General features: G+C 52.9%; 1 protein-coding gene across 3 annotated transcripts in view; it reads left to right on the forward strand.

The window, feature by feature from the left end:
- The window catches only part of LOC125710281 (protein TANC1-like), a 74,304-nt gene that overhangs the window by 18,331 nt on the left and 37,627 nt on the right, over positions 1–18,346 (forward strand). For 2 of the 3 annotated variants that reach the window (XR_007382949.1, XM_048979848.1), the window contains exons 3-5: positions 5,490–5,594; positions 15,291–15,427; positions 17,263–17,437. Coding sequence is in view for 2 of the 3 variants with exons in the window: in XM_048979848.1 (XP_048835805.1) it covers positions 5,490–5,594; positions 15,291–15,427; positions 17,263–17,437 (417 nt within the window). In the remaining variant the exon portion in view is untranslated. The remainder of the gene's footprint in view (positions 1–5,489; positions 5,595–15,290; positions 15,428–17,262; positions 17,438–18,346) is intronic. The other variant, XM_048979850.1, reaches the window with a different exon arrangement.

Raw genomic sequence — 18,346 nt, forward strand, 5'->3', positions numbered from 1 at the left:
CTGACCCCAAATCACTTATCCAGTTGAACATCTGCAGGCTTTTGACCAGGAAGTAGTGTGACACACTGCAAAATTGCTTGACCTTTTTTTTGTGGCGATTTCGACGGTTTCCAGTCAGGCTGAGTCACCAGGGCGTCTGTGGAATGTTTGGAAGCCCATAATGACCAATCAGGAGCCTCTTGGGGCGTGGCTATTCTCTGTGCCCCCCAGACTGAGCCCCTCTTCCTCTTGCAGCCTTGGGCTCAGCAGGAGGCGAGTCATTAGTGGCCTTTAATGGGAATCTGTGTTTCCTCCCTTCACATTGCACCCCTGTTTAGTCTGACGGGTCCTAAACATAGAGCCCTGTCTTGGTAGCCCCCATCTCACGGGTCACAGGAGAAACGCGCTTATGACTAGTGTGTCCCTAGTGTGACCATTCAGCCTTTGATCAGCCGGCTTACTGCCACTGTGCCGGACACGTGCTTCTCTTTACAGCCATGACTTCACAGATCTCGGCGGCAGGGGGGCCCTGCCGGATCACACCAGCAATAGACCCCTGCTGGCCATACGGGGCTATCGCAGCTCAGGTCACATTGCGAGCTGATGCAATTCCTGTAGGGCTCACTGGGTAATACCGGGACCCCGTACCACGTGCGGCTCGCTGGGTAATACCGGGACCCCGTACCACGTGGGGCTCGCTGGGTAATACCGGGACCCCGTAGCACGTGGGGCTCGCTGGGTAATACCGGGACCCCGTAGCACGTGGGGCTCGCTGGGTAATACCGGGACCCCGTACCACGGGGGGCTCACTGGGTAATACCGGGACCCTGTACCACGTGGGGCTCGCTGAGTGATACCGGGACCCCGTACCACGGGGGGCTCGCTGGGTAATACCGGGACCCCGTAGCACGTGGGGCTCGCTGGGTAATACCGGGACCCCGTACCACGGGGGGCTCACTGGGTAATACCGGGACCCCGTACCACGTGCGGCTCGCTGGGTAATACCGGGACCCCGTACCACGTGGGGCTCGCTGAGTGATACCGGGACCCCGTACCACGGGGGGCTCGCTGGGTAATACCGGGACCCCGTACCACGTGGGGCTCGCTGGGTAATACCGGGACCCCGTACCACGGGGGGCTCGCTGGGTAATACCGGGACCCCGTAGCACGTGGGGCTCGCTGGGTAATACCGGGACCCCGTAGCACGTGGGGCTCGCTGGGTAATACCGGGACCCCATACCACGGGGGGCTCGCTGGGTAATACCGGGACCCCGTACCACGGGGGGCTCGCTGGGTAATACCGGGACCCCGTACCACGGGGGGGCTCGCTGGGTAATACCGGGACCCCGTAGCACGTGGGGCTCGCTGGGTAATACCGGGACCCCATACCACGGGGGGCTCGCTGGGTAATACCGGGACCCCATACCACGGGGGGCTCGCTGGGTAATACCGGGACCCCGTACCACAGGGGGCTCGCTGGGTAATACCGGGACCCCGTACCACGGGGGGCTCACTGGGTAATACCGGGACCCCGTACCACGGGGGGCTCGCTGGGTAATACCGGGACCCCGTAGCACGTGGGGCTCGCTGGGTAATACCGGGACCCCGTACCACGGGGGGCTCACTGGGTAATACCGGGACCCCGTACCACGGGGGGCTCACTGGGTAATACCGGGACCCCATACCACGGGGGGCTCGCTGGGTAATACCGGGACCCCGTACCACGGGGGGCTCACTGGGTAATACCGGGACCCCGTACCACGGGGGGCTCGCTGGGTAATACCGGGACCCCGTAGCACGTGGGGCTCGCTGGGTAATACCGGGACCCCGTACCACAGGGGGCTCGCTGGGTAATACCGGGACCCCGTACCACGGGGGGCTCGCTGGGTAATACCGGGACCCCGTACCATGTGGGGCTCGCTGGGTAATACCGGGACCCCGTACCATGTGGGGCTCGCTGGGTAATACCGGGACCCCGTACCACGGGGGGCTCGCTGGGTAATACCGGGACCCCGTACCATGTGGGGCTCGCTGGGTAATACCGGGACCCTGTACCATGTGGGGCTCGCTGGGTAATACCGGGACCCCGTACCACGGGGGGCTCGCTGGGTAATACCGGGACCCCGTACCATGTGGGGCTCGCTGGGTAATACCGGGACCCCGTACCATGTGGGGCTCGCTGGGTAATACCGGGACCCCGTACCACGGGGGGCTCGCTGGGTAATACCGGGACCCCGTACCACAGGGGGCTCGCTGGGTAATACCGGGACCCCGTACCACAGGGGGCTCGCTGGGTAATACCGGGACCCCGTACCACAGGGGGCTCGCTGGGTAATACCGGGACCCCGTACCACGGGGGGCTCGCTGGGTAATACCGGGACCCCGTACCACGGGGGGCTCGCTGGGTAATACCGGGACCCCGTACCATGTGGGGCTCGCTGGGTAATACCGGGACCCCGTACCATGTGGGGCTCGCTGGGTAATACCGGGACCCCGTACCACGGGGGGCTCGCTGGGTAATACCGGGACCCCGTACCACGGGGGGCTCGCTGGGTAATACCGGGACCCCGTACCACAGGGGGCTCGCTGGGTAATACCGGGACCCCGTACCACGGGGGGCTCGCTGGGTAATACCGGGACCCCGTACCACGGGGGGCTCGCTGGGTAATACCGGGACCCCAAAGCGCTGCAGATCAGCTGTCTCTCCCCCCCCCAGCTTACAGAGATACTGCTGAGTCTAACCCAGGATGACAGGAGCGGGTGTGGAGTTCATATCCTCATGAGTCCTAATTTATTTGGCTTCGGTGACTAATGAGAGACCTCTGAAGCCTCATGAGTCATATGACTGCAGGGGGAGATAAAACACCTATTTGTTTCCCCCCCAGCAGTAACTGGAGCCCCCTTGCCGTTCCTTTTGATTTACGTATCTGCATAATGAGACCCCAGACCCATACGGGTGATAATTGGTGGTGCTGGATTATCCAGTTTGGTGGGGGTGGTGAGGGCTGGAGGGGGGTAGAGACATGCTCCGTCTTCATGGCATCCATCTGAATCCATCACTCAAACATCGTTAAGCCCTCTGCATTCTGACATGTTTAATGCTAGCATGGGATGGCAATTAAGGCAACTGAAAGCGGTTAAAGTCATTAACGTCCCTGCTGTTGTACCCTTGAGCCAGACTGTCAGCATAAAACCCAGTCAGATTTTCAGGTGTGTAAGCAGGCAAACCGTAAGTCCTATTGAATTAAACCCATCAGTCATGAAAATGAAAGGTAAAGGAAATTGGCAAGTAAGTATTTTACCTGCAGAGTTCGGATCTGAGGTCCACGCCTTTGGCAACGTGGGTGCTAGCTCCTCGTAGCTTAGCACATTAGCGCGTTCCTGACTGTCTGGGGCTCTCATGTAGAGCAGGAGAAGGAGGCGTGACGCTTGGGGCCGGCTCCCTCCCTCGTCACGTACCCACCTCCCCATGGAGGGGTGACGGTGTCAGCCATTAATAAGCCCGGGCAGGATAGCGGGGCCCAGTGTTAGCCTAGCTCTGATTTCTGTGCCCCCCAGTCATTAAAGCAGCATATATTAAGTTGTGGAGGAGCATCTCCATCTACGGAGTTGACCTATATTTAGAACTGGACCACTTTCCCCGGCTCCGTTTGGGCCCCCAAAGGGTTAATTATGTAGGAGAGAAGAAATTCATTCAGAAGCTTCGTTTTTTGTGTTCTGTTCCTAATCAAGCCTCCTTTCCATACTGCCTTAACCGTCGTCCTTGATGAAATCGGGCCGCAGTCTGCTCACTGGCCACAGAGGCTGTGCGCTGCCTCTGGCCCAGACTGCAGTGGAGGCTGCTGCAGCCCTCGGTAACGTATGCATGCTGAGTCAGCAGCTTGTCGGTCCTCCTTGAGCGGAACCATGCAGGTTTCGTCGCGGTCGGTTATGGCGGCAGCTGCTTAGCATATTAGCTGAATTTGCATGTCTGCCTATGCAGCATTTTCCCCAGACAGACTCCTCCCCACTGTTTCCCATGATCCTCTCTTCATGTATCGTTTGTACTAATCCCTTCTACACTCACCTCTGTTACCTCACACTACCTTTTTAGCCTCAGCAGGCCCCCAGTCAGGTCAGCAGCCTGTAGCCTGCACTTCACCGTATGTGTCCATAGGTGGCAGCATAAATCAAGTTGTTATTGGGCCAGTGAGGCCCGGATCCAGTGTCCCTCTTTTAGGAATGGGGACATGAACCCATACAGTCCAAACTGGGAGGTACTGGTCGGAACGGGACAGGGATGCCAGCTCATCGCTTCACCACGCCCCATGTTACTATTGGGTTAACCATGTGATGTGGTCTGGACCCACAGTGAGTCAGATGGCATGTTTATATGTGTGTGTGTGTGTGGGGGGGGGGGGGGGGGCTCCTTAATTCTGTGACTTCAGTATTGTTTTTTTAACTGCAGACCTCATGGGGGCTCAAAGCGTGTCCATTTTCCTGTGCTGTGGAACTAGGCCGTCCCATTTCGGGGGGGGGGGGGGGGGGCTGATTTACTGCATTAGGGGGAGGTAGGACGTGCTGAGTTCCACACAGGGGGCCTTGGGGGGGGAGCGGCCTGGCTACCAGCTGCCCATAGCCAATCGTGTCGTGCGTCATCCGGCTTCGCGGCAAATAATTTAACGGGTCGGTACTGGTGGCGGAGCCTCGCGCTCACGGTGAGCCCATCTGCGGCGCCGAAGGACGCGCTCTGGTTCCTGGTGCCAGCTTGACAGGGAATGGGTGATGGGGGGGGTCATCATGGTCACGGGTACGAGGGTGCGGGGGTGCGGGGGCAGTCTGTAGCGCAGCGATGCTTCACCTATCAGGCAGAATGGAAACCTGAATGATGGTTCTGAGTGGCGACTGCGAGCGGCGGTTCTGATTGGCCGTTAGCCTGAATGGTGAAACCCACCTGGGAATTAGAGCCACAGAGTGTCCCTGAAGGCATGAACATGGGTCTCTCACACACACACACACACACACACACACACACACACACACACACACACACACAAGCACGCAGGTCCACCGCTGATCCGGTGCAAACAAACGCACGTCACGACATTCCCCAGTGATCAGTTGCCGTGGCTTCCTGCTGCTGTTCGCCGTTCTGTAGCCTGCAGTCTTATAGCAGGACTCCCTGCAGCATACTCGCACAACCACAGGGACAGGACAGCCGGACCGGGCCAGGCTGGGCCGGGCCAGCCCCACTGGCAGTCAGACTCCTCACCGCACCCATCTGGAAGCATTTAATCCAGTATAGATTCTCTCTCTTCCTCTCTCACTTGCTCATTCTCTCTGTTCCTTTTCGCTTCCACTCACTTAATCTCTCTCTCTTTCACTCTTTTTTCCCTATTTATTCTCTCCCTCTTCAACGATCTTGCTCTCCCTTTCTTCCTCTCTCACTCTCTCTTCCCCTCTCTCTCTCTCTCTCTCTCTCTCCCACTCTCCCTCTCTCTCGCTTGCTCGCTCACTCGGCTTACCCACAGGTCCAATCAGGAAGCCCAAGTACGTGGAGAGCCCTTGCATACCCGGAGATACCATCGTCTCTGCGCTGAGGAAGGTGGCCCAGCACACAGAGACTGCCCACAATGGTGAGTGTGTGTGTGTTTGTGTGTGTAAAGAGCAGCATAGCCCAGTGATGGGGTCAAGCTGTCATGGAGAAGTGGCGTGAACCTGATTTTCATCCTCTGAAAAGTTCAGCGGAGAGAAGGACCCCAGCTGATTCAGGTGTGTGTGTGTGTGTGTGTGTGTGTGTGTGTGTGTGTGTGTGTGTGTGTGTGTACACAGTTTGTGTCTCTGCTCAGTTATGCAGTCGTGAGCTGGGGATGAGCTTTCTATGTTTATGTTCCGATTTTCGTTGTTAGTGTCCGTGTCGTCTGAGATTGTCTGTATTTCCAGTCTCTGATGGTGGGATGCCGCTGGTCACTGATTGTTTATTGCTAGATGTTTATTGCCGACTGCGCGTGTGTGGGTGTGTGTGTGTGTGCGCGCGCGCGCTGAGAGCTTCTCATGATGTAGATGTTGAGATGTAGTCTCTGGTTTTTGATGTTTCATTTTTGCTGTTTTGCTGTGTCTGTGTACATGAGGGAACTATAGGAACAAGCAAAGGATCCATTGGGTATGAACAGATAGTCCAGAAGTTTGGTGTCGGCGTGTAAGTGTGTGGTGTTAGTGCGATTTGCACACCAGGGCTGAGCCATGTGCACGTCCCTCATTAGTGAAATGTGGTTCCCCATCACCCGGCTTGCGTGGATCACTTTGGAGGTGGACCAGCTCCGAGTTCCCGGTGTGGTTGCTGTTTGGCCACGACAAGGTGGGCATGACCGTGGGGCTACCCTTCTGCCAGGTTGAGTACCAGCAGTAGCTTAGTACCAGGCCAACCATGTCGCTGTAGTGACTGTAGGCCATCATTTCAGACTCCCGCGACGTGAGGTGGTGAAAGATTAGTATTGGCTGGAACAATCGGGGCTTTGATGTAAGACAGCCAATGGTGTCATTCTGTGGGATCCGAGCAGGACGGTCCTGACTCCACTGACAGTTCCTCTGCGTCCCATTTAACTTGGAGAGGTCAAAGCTGGGAATGATGTCACACCTGAGTGAACCGTGTCCAGTGCAGCAAGTTGTAAAGCCATTTAGCAATACCAACGGACCTGTTTCACAAACAGGATTTCTACCTTAGCTGGTGAACTTGTCAGATTTAGGGTCCCCAGGTATAAATGGCCTTTATCTTCATTCACTTACATTTAGCACAGACTACCTTAAATCTGACAAGTTGTCTGGCTGAGCAAAAAAAAACCTGCTTTTGGAAACAAGCCTCAGCTCTAGCCAGATTGATTGTTAGCAGTTGATAGCGCATTATGCAGTGTTTTGTGCCTAAAAACACCATAGCAACATGTCCACAGATAGCAGTCGGACAGTACTGTGTGTACGATCGATGTAATGAAACACAAAAAAAGATATAAGTGCTAATAAACAGTATATAACTAAAGCTCTCACTTCTGTTGATGAAGGGCGCAGCCATCTTGAATTCTGAGGTCAGGGTTGCAGAGGTGCCTCAGACGTTCCGAGTCGGAATTCCGGCTTGTGAGTTTAAATGGAACGCAGTATTAGTTATACTATGGCTGAGACCTCAACAAGCGGCAATAAGCTAGCAAACTTTCCCCCAGCTTCCCACCTCTTAAATCACACTATTCTGCCCCCCCCAAACTTCTCTCACAGTCAGAGTTTTAGGATACTGATGTCGAGTGCTTTTTTCAGAAGTCATTCAAGTAGAGTTAAGGAACGACTAACGTGGTTGATGGATTTTGCAATGTGTCACACTTCTGTAATTCTTTGCCTTGTGGCGTTTGAGGCTGAATGGTCCCAGCCAGTCACACATATTCGACAAGGTACCAGCCCACATAATCTTTTTGGTTCAGGGCAAAAGTAGCATTTTGCTACACTGCATTGGATCTGAAGCATGGAATGTTGCAACTCTGATCTTGGCTACTGTGGATGGTAGCAGGACTTAAACTACAGAGAGATCCTGAAAATCCTGAGTGATGCACATATAGTGCACTGCAGAGGTGCATTGCACCAGCCTTTTTCTACAGCTAACCCTTAACTTGGAAGTGCTGAGCCATATTGCAGCTGAAGACCATTGAATGATGATGCAGAGATGTTTGGTCACCTGTCCAAGATCCATGACATCCTCGGGGAGATACTAAGAGTTTTGCGTGCGCCAAGTATCATAAGGTAAAACCAGGCAGCAGAGGGCACCACTGCAGTAGCCTCTTGCTTTCTTTTGTCTGCGTGGCAGGAGAAGGTCGTAGGTTCACAAAGTAACAGGTACACATCCCCATCTCCCAGTCCTCTTATTGGGTCACCAGACATTGCGGGAAGTTGGCCGCCATGCCTGGAGAGAACGGCTGATGTCAAGGATGCATAATGCCCAGACGTCTAAGAGAGTGAGTGATGGTCGAGCCGATAGTCACCCCAGGATGTGTCCAGGCTGAGGAAGGGGAATCTGGGAGGAGTTTTCTACAAAAAGCCCGGAAACAGGACCCTGTGACCTTCCTGTCCAAACTGTCACCCCAACAAGGAGCATGATGCCTTTATAATGCTGAAGTACGGCTCAGCTTTGAACCAGCCACTCCCTGTTTACGCACGTTCCGCACGCTGATCCTGCCACTCCCTGTGTACGCATGCTCCACACGCTGATCTGGCCGCTCCCTGTTTACGCACGCTCCGCACGCTGATCCGGCTGCTCCCTGTTTACGCACGCTCCACACGCTGATCCGGCCGCTCCCTGTTTACGCACGCTCTGCACGCTGATCCGGCCGCTCCCTGTTTACGCACGCTCCGCACGCTGATCCGGCCGCTGATCCGGCCGCTCCCTGTTTACGCACGCTCCGCACGCTGATCCGGCCGCTCCCTGTTTACGCACGCTCCGCACGCTGATCCGGCCGCTCCCTGTTTACGCACGCTCCGCACGCTGATCTGGCCGCTCCCTGTTTACGCACGCTCCGCACGTTGATCCGGCTGCTCCCTGTGAACGCACGCTGATCCAGCCGCTCCCTGTTTACGCACGTTCCGCACGCTGATCCGGCCGCTCCCTGTTTACACACGCTCCGCACGCTGATCCGGCCACTCCCTGTTTACGCACGCTCCGCACGCTGATCCAGTCGCTCCCTGTTTACGCACGCTCCGCACGCTGATCCGGCCGCTGATCCAGCCGCTCCCTGTTTACGCACGCTCCGCACGCTGATCCGGCCGCTCCCTGTTAACGCACGCTCCGCACGCTGATCCGGCCGCTCCCTGTTTACGCACGCTCCGCACGCTGATCCGGCCGCTCCCTGTTTACGCACGCTCCGCACGCTGATCCGGCCGCTCCCTGTTTACGCACGCTCCGCACGTTGATCCGGCCGCTCCCTGTGAACGCACGCTCCGCACACTGATCCAGTCGCTCCCTGTTTACGCACGCTCCGCACGCTGATCCGGCCGCTCCCTGTTTACGCACGCTCCGCACGCTGATCCGGCCGCTGATCCAGCCGCTCCCTGTTTACGCACGCTCCGCACGCTGATCCGGCCGCTCCCTGTTTACGCACGCTCTGCACGCTGATCCGGCCGCTCCCTGTGTATGCATGCTCCCTACACAAGTCCATGCTGACCTGGTCACAAACATGGGTTTGAACATGCACTTAATCTTCCGTTAACCACAGGATTAATTGTTCTGTATGGTTCTAATGGCGTTAGTGGCCATCTGTCACCGTCGGCATATTTGGTGTTTTGGGGGAGGGTGTTGGAGGCCTGTGAGCCCTGGGGTCGTGGATGGAATGAAGCGCCACCCCCCCAGTGCTTTGCCTTTAAAACAGGCTAGCGTTTCCAGGATTCGCCAGCTGCGTGGTCACATGGAAGACCTGCATGCACACCAGCCTGTGGGGGGGGGGGGGCAGTTAGCCTGGTGATGCTTATAGGAACAGTTCAGCCTTCTAGGGAGTCCAAACCCCACCCTGCTGTTACTCTTCGCAGGACTTCCAGACAGCTGGGGCCCATTTCTGATGACCTGCTCCTGGAGAGTTTGACCTCTACTGAATGCTGATTGCTGCGATAAGAGTCACCTCACAGGGCAGCAGATGAGTGGGTCCCACACGTGGCTTCTCAGGAAGTTCTACAGGCACAGTAATGATGAGGGTGTGGCGTATTTGAGGAGTTACGGTAATGAGGGCAGTGTTGCCAGCAAAGAATGACTCTGGTTATAGAAAGAAAAAGCAGCAGCCGTAACGGCTCTGCTAGAAGTGGCAGCGGCTATAATTTAGCACTTTTGGATGTATAAATAAAAAGTTTAAATATCCGCTTATATCTATCACCTGCGTTGCCGTCTTGACGTAAGTGTTGTGATTCACAGGAAAAGTGACAGAAGGCCTTGCATTGAGGGGCAGCTCGTGCTTTGACACTCCCAGGGCCTTTGTGGATATGCAGCTCGGCAACGATGGCTAAGAGCCTCTTGTGGGCCAGAGGTCGGCGTGTTTAACTTTGTTTTTCTGTAGAAAATAAGGTCTTCGTGACGGCTCAGAGATGGGGGCTGTAATTAACGCAAATTTCACCATTAACGTCGGAATCCCTCAACTTCGCTGAGGAGCATCCTTTTAATTAAGAGAAACTTCTGGCCTCTGCGCGGCCTTGTTAGCAGTCTCTGCAGAGGGCTGCAATTAATCCCTCCGAAAACTTTGCGAAATTGAAATTACATGTGAAACCACCAACCTTGATGAGGGATTTAAGGAGATAACCAGAGGCGCACACTATCATTAGCGATGTCTGTGTATCGAATTGCTTCTGTTGCCGCATGTTCTGTGCCTCTCTTGCATAAATGAGGTCAAAGGTCAGCAGTAATTGGGCAGCTGGTAACCTGGCGTTTGAGGAGTTAGACCAGAAGTTTTGTTTGGCTGTTGGATTTTGGAGGTGGTGGGTGTGGCCAGGAGGTCCGAGCGATGGCAGTGTGAAGACGGGGCTCTGCGGTTCAGAGGTGTGGCCACCAGCCTCTTTTCTAGAAGGCGCTTATGCTTGTCCCTCCATTCAATTTTCCAGCAGGCTTCTTGCAGCTTGTTCATTTCCATCCCTCTCAGACGGCGTCATAAACGCTAATTGTGTTCTGCGGGGAGGTGGGGATTTCACCCTTCGCCTGACCTTGTATACCGACAGTTGTGCTTGTGCTGGAGGCCTTGGGAGCGGGGGGGGGGGGGGGGGGGGGGGTGCTCAGTGGCGGTGCAGATAGCTGCTGCGGCCCCGCGGACACACCCGCCTTTAATTATATGCCGGTAAACACACTCATTACTGTAATTATCTGCCAGACTCGAGCGCCTCCACACCACAGCCTGATTTCTGTCCCGTCCCGTGTAAATATTAGCCTTGCTTCATCTCACCCAGCTCTCCGCCGCACTGGTTTGTATTTCACTGCCTAATTGTAGAGGCCATGATAAATGGGTCTGAGGGCCTTTAACACTCTTGGTCAGCGAATTTTTGTCGGCAGCTCTGATTCTCGCTCTGCACCCCCCTCGCCCCATATTCTACAGCTGTTCAGCTACTGTTCAGTCTATGTTCTGGTCACCACTGCATACTGAACCATAGGTGACTGAGTCTGATTAGCTAGCAACCACACCCCCTTTTGTTAGAAAATGGTACTTATCCTTTTTTTTTTTTGTCGAGGGAATCTTGCAGTGCATGTGTGTTTGTGGATGTTTTTCCCCGGACTCAGGGCTGATTTTTAAGGGTTAGCTGCCTGTCTTGAAGGTCTCTGAACTCAACATCCTTTATGTGTCGTCTCTTGTGGTCACTCATTTGCTGCGCTGCCTGTGTGTCCTCTGTTTAAACCGTGACTTTACCATAATTGCTGGTAATTGCTCGTCGCTACAAGAATTGCTTCATTTCAAAGGTATCCCATAAGTAAGATTCCGCTTTTATGACTTGAACTGGAACTGATTAATTATAATACATATGTTCACAATTACGTCCACTGAACAAATTTCCAAAGAATTTGTTCGGCAAAAAAAAACAATGTTCATATAGGGTCTTGGAAGCAAACAGCTTCCCAGTTTAGCTCATTTTTAGAGAGCAAAAACAACTTACTGACTTAGGACCTGAACCATTATTAATTGAAATTCTCAAAGCATAGACCGTTTCGCTTGAAGCCTAGCCTAGCATTTTATTTGTCTAGACAAACATTTTCGCTGGTAGATCTGAAACATTCAGGCCACGCCCTGCACTGTGAGGACGGCATGGCCTGTCTGTAATGCACTCTAGCTGGATTGTGGTTTACATGGTGATGAGCGTGGGTTCCCCCTTGTTGCATTCCATTATATTACATTATACGATGTTGCATTCCAGAGCTTAATTCTGTTCACTAATTAATTCAATGAGACTCTCAAGCTTGGTCCCGTCCACAAAGAACAGCCACTTTTCCCCATACAGATTACCCTAGAGTCTGCCATTTTTTTTTGTCAGTCACAGAAACAATAAAGGTTCCTCATAACATCAGCCACCTGGAGAAAATTGGTTCCCTTCGCGGAGGAAAGAGACCTTGGTCCCAGCGCTGGTGTGAATGCTGAAGCCCCTGGGCTTTGGTCTGTCTCGTCTGCAGCCTCAGATCGTGTCATTCGACGCACATTCTTCAGGGTCCATCGACCACAGAAACGTCAATGTGTTTTATTCGCCACTGTGCTCTTAAGTGGCCAGCTGTACTAATCCCCCAGGTGCAAACGTGCCCCCCATGGGGATGTTTTGAGAACCACCCCCTCCCTCTTAACACAAAGAGTCTGTATTTATCCACAAATGGGGTTCAAAGTTGGGGAGTGGGGGGGACTGGTCTTTCACGCAGTCACTAACCCTTTATCTGACTTTGCAAATGTTGACTTTGTGTACTTGTGGTCTGTTTGTTCTGCCCCGGGGGGGGAGGTCAGAAATACAGGGAGAGGAACAAAGCCGGGCTGTCGGGATGGGGAAACGATTTTACTGCCCACCGGAAACGACAAATCCCAAGATGTGACCTTTAGAAGCTGTGGAATGAGACTAAAGGTTTTGTTTCTGAATGTAAAATGTGCCACCTGGGATGAGCGGGGGAGGGGGGGGGCACAGCCTTGACCTTACAGAAGTAACACTGGGTGGAGCAAAACTAAATGAAATACAAGCGGAATAAACAATAATGTGCTTTGGTTTGGAGCCGTGATATTCACACTGGTAACTGCGGCCTTTTATGACGGTACACACTGGCAACTGCGGCCTTTTATGACATTACACACTGGCAACTGCAGCCTTTTATGACATTACACACTGGCAACTGCGGCCTTTTATGACATTACACACTGGCAACTGTGGCCTTTTATGACAGTACACACTGGCAACTGCGGCCTTTTATGACAGTACACACTGGCAACTGCGGCCTTTTATGACATTACACACTGGCAACTGCGGCCTTTTATGACAGTACACACTGGCAACTGCGGCCTTTTATGACAGTACACATTGGCAACTGTGGCCTTTTATGACAGTACACACTGGCAACTGCGGCCTTTTATGACATTACACACTGGCAACTGCGGCCTTTTATGACAGTACTCACTGGCAACTGCGGCCTTTTATGACAGTACACACTGGCAGTAAGGGCAGCAGGTGGTACTGAGAGGTGGTGTTGGGATGATGGTAGGTTTAGCACAGCGTGAATCACTGAGACTGATCCATTTGCACGAGGCACGAGGTGGGGCTCAGGTGTCTACTCCTACCACTGACTCAAGGAGGGAATTAGTAAGTATGAGGCCATTACCATTATTTGTCGTGGTGACCTCGATCTTGCATCGTAAATAGAGCATTAATTACTACAGTAACTTCCAAGCCTGTTTGGAAGCAACGTGGGTCTGTACCCTCAGTGTGCTGTTTAGTTTCCTTTTCTATTTTTTGCTATTCCAGTTAGGCTAAGCGGCCGCTGTCATCGATTTAATCCGGGTTTGAGTGTCCCCAGCAGCCGAACGATGTGTTTATATGATCAGTGAAAACTGCTGTGTTTACGCAGCCTGGTGTCTGGGGGAGGATCGATGACTCTCTGGGGGAAGTATGGCGATGGTTAAGGTCGACGTGTGACTTATCTTTGTGGATTTGTAGTCTGGTTTAACTGAGCTCCCAGGATTGCTTTAGGTCGGCACTGTATGACAGTCGTTCTGGAGTTTTAGCAGATCGGCTCCACCAGCTAGCACTGCTAGGTTGGCTGCACTGGTGCACGGTGAATCACGAGTACCGAGTAACATATTTGAACTGATTTCCAATTGGGTGAAGGCTGCTGCCGGGCTGTCGGTGGCTGGGTTAACCTGTTGAACCCTGATTCAAAGACAAGGCCCCCATCGAACCTCAGGGTATTTTATGGTATGAGTTTTGTAGTGTCATGGGTAACTGGATTTACCCTGAGTGCAGCAGCGTGCGCCAAAAGTACATAAAATTAGTTTTTTCCACCAGATATTTTATGTAAATGTAATAAGGACACTTGGAACAGCGCACAGCCCGTGTCCTATATAAGTGTGGACTGGATTAGACCACCGAAAACTGAATTTTATTGTGTCACTTCTTTTCACAAACGTATTGCAGGCTCCGAAAGTTAGTTCAGAACTTTTGGCTCCCGGGCCAGATTCACGTCTTCCTGACTGCCAGGCCCGTCTGGAGTAGTCTGAGATAAGAGACAAGAAGCAGTGTAGGTCTGTAGGAAGTATTTCCAAAAGCAGGATTTGTTGCTCACCTAGACGCCTGCTGAAAAATCAGCGTAGAGCAGCGTAGCTGCTTACCAGCATATCCAGTATAATGCACGTTGGTTATACCAGCGTATGTTGTGTTTTGGTGCTGATCGACCAGCTTCATGTGCAGTAGCGGTGCTACACCAGTACCAAACCAGCACAACATCTCTGATTTAAGGTACCCCAGTTTAAATGGTACTTTGTGCGTAAAAACACCATAGCAACATGTCCACAGATAGCAGCTGCACAGGACTGAGTGTACGACTGATTTAACGAGCCACGAGTAAAACATGAGTGGTAATTAACAGTATATGACTAAAGCTCTCACTCCTGTTGATGAAGGGCGCAGCCATCTTGAATTCTGAGGTCGGGGTTGCAGAGGATCCTCCAACTTTCTGATTCGGAATCCCAACTTTAGGATTAGAGATGAAATTTCTGACTGAGACTTCAGAGTTCGAATGGAAAGCAGTAATGCACTGGCCTGTGCTGGGCCCTGGCTCCCTGCTCACATACGGTTTGCTGCTGTCATCAGTTGGATGCAGAAGTGGCCATGGGCCATCTGAGAGGGCAGATGCCTCACCCCCCCCCCCCAAAGCCCTGCGATTGGCCGGCATGCATAGGAGGGCGGGCATCTCTCATGAATGAACCGTGGTCATTGGAGGACGCCTTCCGTGTGTGCTGAATGCACAGCCCGGGCTGCACCTTCCAGGACCCAGAAGGATCACATTAAATCCACCAAGAAGAGATTAGAGAAAAGTCAGCAAAGTGAATAATTTCCTGGGTGCCATCTTTCCTGCCTCCCTGCCAGCCGGCCTGTCCCCAGCCTGCCACACAGGAAAATGAACACCTCCGCTCTCTTTGCCTCTCATGGGATCTAACTGCCATTCAAGAAAAAAAATGAAGGGACCATGGCTGAGAGACGGTGTAGCTGGTGTGCAGATGCACAGCCCTGACCTGCCGCGTGGGTGAGATGGCTGTGCTCACAGGTGTGGTCATCGGGGCTTTCACCGTCTCTAACCCCGCCCATTTGTCTTGCAGAGCCACGCCCCCAGCGGGAGCTGAGCTCCGCCTCCTCGCCTGCCACTCAGGAGCTGATGACCCGGCTGGGATTCCTATTGGGAGAGGGCATCCCGGCCGCTGCTGGCATACCCATGGAGGACAGGAATGAGAAAAAGGTATTTTGGACGTGCGCCCCTAGCCGACCCCCAGATGTTGCTGCTGCAGAATCAAGCACGAGAGAGAGAGAGAGAGAGAGAGAGAAGGGACATCGATTATGGGAAAGTCATGTATTGCAACTGGATTTACTGGCTTCTTTGTCCATGTAACAGCATGATAGCCGTCGTGTTTGAAGCGGCAGTAATTTCTGCACTGATAGGTAGCACTTTGTTTCACTGTTTTGGGTTCACTCTCCAGTCTGTGTTCTTGCGCCAGGTCGCATGTTGTGTCTCAAGCTGGCTTCTGCAGCTCCCAGGGGTACGTGCGGTTCTGTGTAGGCTGGACGTTCCGTCGTAGCCGAGTGCACGCCGGTTCGCCTTGGTGCGGGGGCAGCTATGTCGTCTTTGTGTTCGGTTCTGCTGATTGGTGCTGAGAACCGGGAGACTCCTTTATTAAGGAGACCTGGCCTTGATATCAGCAGAGAGCCTTGGCAGAGGGTTGCGCTCAATGAGCCGTTTTCAGTAGATTTCCGTAGTTCTCCGTGTGCATATAGGCCTGTGTTGGGGCGGCTAAAGCTCACAGCCTTGTTCCATTCCCATCCAGATCGGATGTGAATGGTTGAAGTTGTCTGAAATGCTGTGGGGTTTAGTCCCAGATGGACGCCTGCTGTCAGCACCTAACCCCCTCCCGGAACAAGTAGCTTTCAAGGCCTGGATTTGTAACCGGACTCGGCTTTATCCCACAGGAGGGAGTTGCACTGTTGTAAAATTATCCAGCTAGATGAATGATTAAGGCATCGAAGGGTAGATTAGTTGTTTAATAATCTTTGGATAAGAGTCTCCTAGGTACATTTTAATGGGTCGGACGTGTGCTGCCTGTTTGCAGGTGGCAGGTGGCTGATCTCAGATCAAGCTTACGCCGATTCTCAGTTTGTCTGATGTGCTTGTTGTCTGTGAGCCTACAGAGTGGAGAATCATGGCAAAGCCAGATTGACGAGGGTGTCTGTCCTCATGCCTGCAGTCACCTGCTGACAGCCGCTCCCTCGACCTTGTACATCTAAAAAAATAAAACACAGTGTTAGTTGCCAAAGAATGCTGCTAATGTTTCTGTTCTGGTTTGAGGAACATTGTGTGTGTGTTTTTTTGTGTTTGTACTGGCTGGACTGAGTTATTTAAATTCCATCTTGGACTGGATTAGAGAAAATGTGTTTCAAGACTGAAAAGAATATTAAGTTAGCCCGGCCCAGATGATGTTTGCTGAGAGTCAGTGTTTCTTTATGGGGGAGACCTCGCATTAATTTGTCTCAGGACTCTGCAGGCCGGCTGTCTGCTGGGACTTGCTCTGGTAGCATCCAGGTGCATTAGAGATAAGAGTGAGTATTTCGTCTGCATGGCGCGGCCTGAGAGGATGTTAGTGGGTCAGGTCAGGCCCTTATCATGCGGTCTGTGCCGCAGCGCATGGGGAAACGCGGTCGCAAAACCTTAGGCCCAAGTCCTGAGTGGGACCCCCTGGGGAGTTCAAGGTACTTGGTTTCATTTGTACGGAAAGCTGGTACTAACATGACTGCAAATATTCAGTGCTGCCACATGTACATTAGGAACAAATTAGAGGTCACACTGTTCCCTTCGTAGCTGGTTCACAGACAGTACTCTGTGTGTGCTTGAGCTGCCCTGAATGGGAAGCAGAGCTGAGTCTCTCATGATGTCATAGTGATGATATCATAGGGAAAATGTCATGCTGATGATGTCATGTTGGTTCTGTCATAATGATGATGTCATGCTGGTTGCATCATAATGATGGTGTCATGGTGGTGATGTCATGCTTATGATGCCCACTCCCCCCGCCCGCACACTAGTGTACTGCGCCTAGCCAAGGAGTGAGTCCCTGCTCCACCCTGACCAGCAGCACGACCTCCCCCAGCACGGACAGCCCCTGCTCCACCCTCAGCAGCCGTGCCAGCCGACCGCCCCCCTGCGGGGCCGTCCCCAGCCCCAGCTCCACCCTGGAGAGCAAGGACAGCGGCATCATCGGTGAGTACAGACCAAAACCAAAAACTAGGGACTGCTATTTCCAACCACTGACACCTCTGGCTTTCCGTCAACATATACATCCCAGAATCCCCTGCTGCTCAGGAATGTCAGTGGCCCCCTACTACAGTATAATGGAGGACCACTAGCTATCACAATAAAAGTCCCTCGCTAAAACTGGAACATTATTCGCTATGTTCTCCAGTCTGTTCCCGGCTTTTATGCTCTTCAGTCTTTAACTCCTAGATCCAGTGTTCTGATTGTATGCCAAGGATTATGTCATTTCCTCTAGTGAATCTCTTCCATTGAATTCAGTTCATTCTAGTACTAAGCAAAGATATAACAACGAAGTTAACATGGCAGTTAACGACAGCCCTTTTCATTGGCTGGGACATGTGTCCATCATATTGGCAGCCGGGCACCTTAGCAGGAATGCTTAGGTTATTGGCTGGTGTGCAGAAGCATCCTTTCCAGTGACAGTAAACAGGAAGAGACTTCACCTTGGCTCACTGTGGTCCCGGCAGCAGCAGTCCTGCGTGGCGGCGGCGAGCTGCAGTGGACCTGCTCGGGTCTGAGTCATGTCTCTGACACCCGGTTCGGTATCATAACAGCTGAATAATTAATGTCGGCTTTGAAGCTGTGTTCGCCATCGCGTTATGTAAGGTGTTTTTAACTGTTTCTCAACATAAGCCACCCAGGTTAAGAGGGTCTCAGTTTACTGGATAAGATCAAGGGGGGGGGGCAATCCATTAGTCTGTCATAGAATCAGAGATGTGACACTTCCTATGTCTTTAAAAGACCCCCATACTGAGGGCCTATCAAGAATGGACTGGAATTATTTACATCAAGCGGTGACCATTTTAAAAACAGCATATTGCTTGGAGTGCTGGGTGTTTTATATCTGTGGGCAGG

The sequence above is a fragment of the Brienomyrus brachyistius genome, chromosome 16 (genome assembly GCF_023856365.1).
Source record: "Brienomyrus brachyistius isolate T26 chromosome 16, BBRACH_0.4, whole genome shotgun sequence".
Taxonomy (NCBI): domain Eukaryota; kingdom Metazoa; phylum Chordata; class Actinopteri; order Osteoglossiformes; family Mormyridae; genus Brienomyrus; species Brienomyrus brachyistius.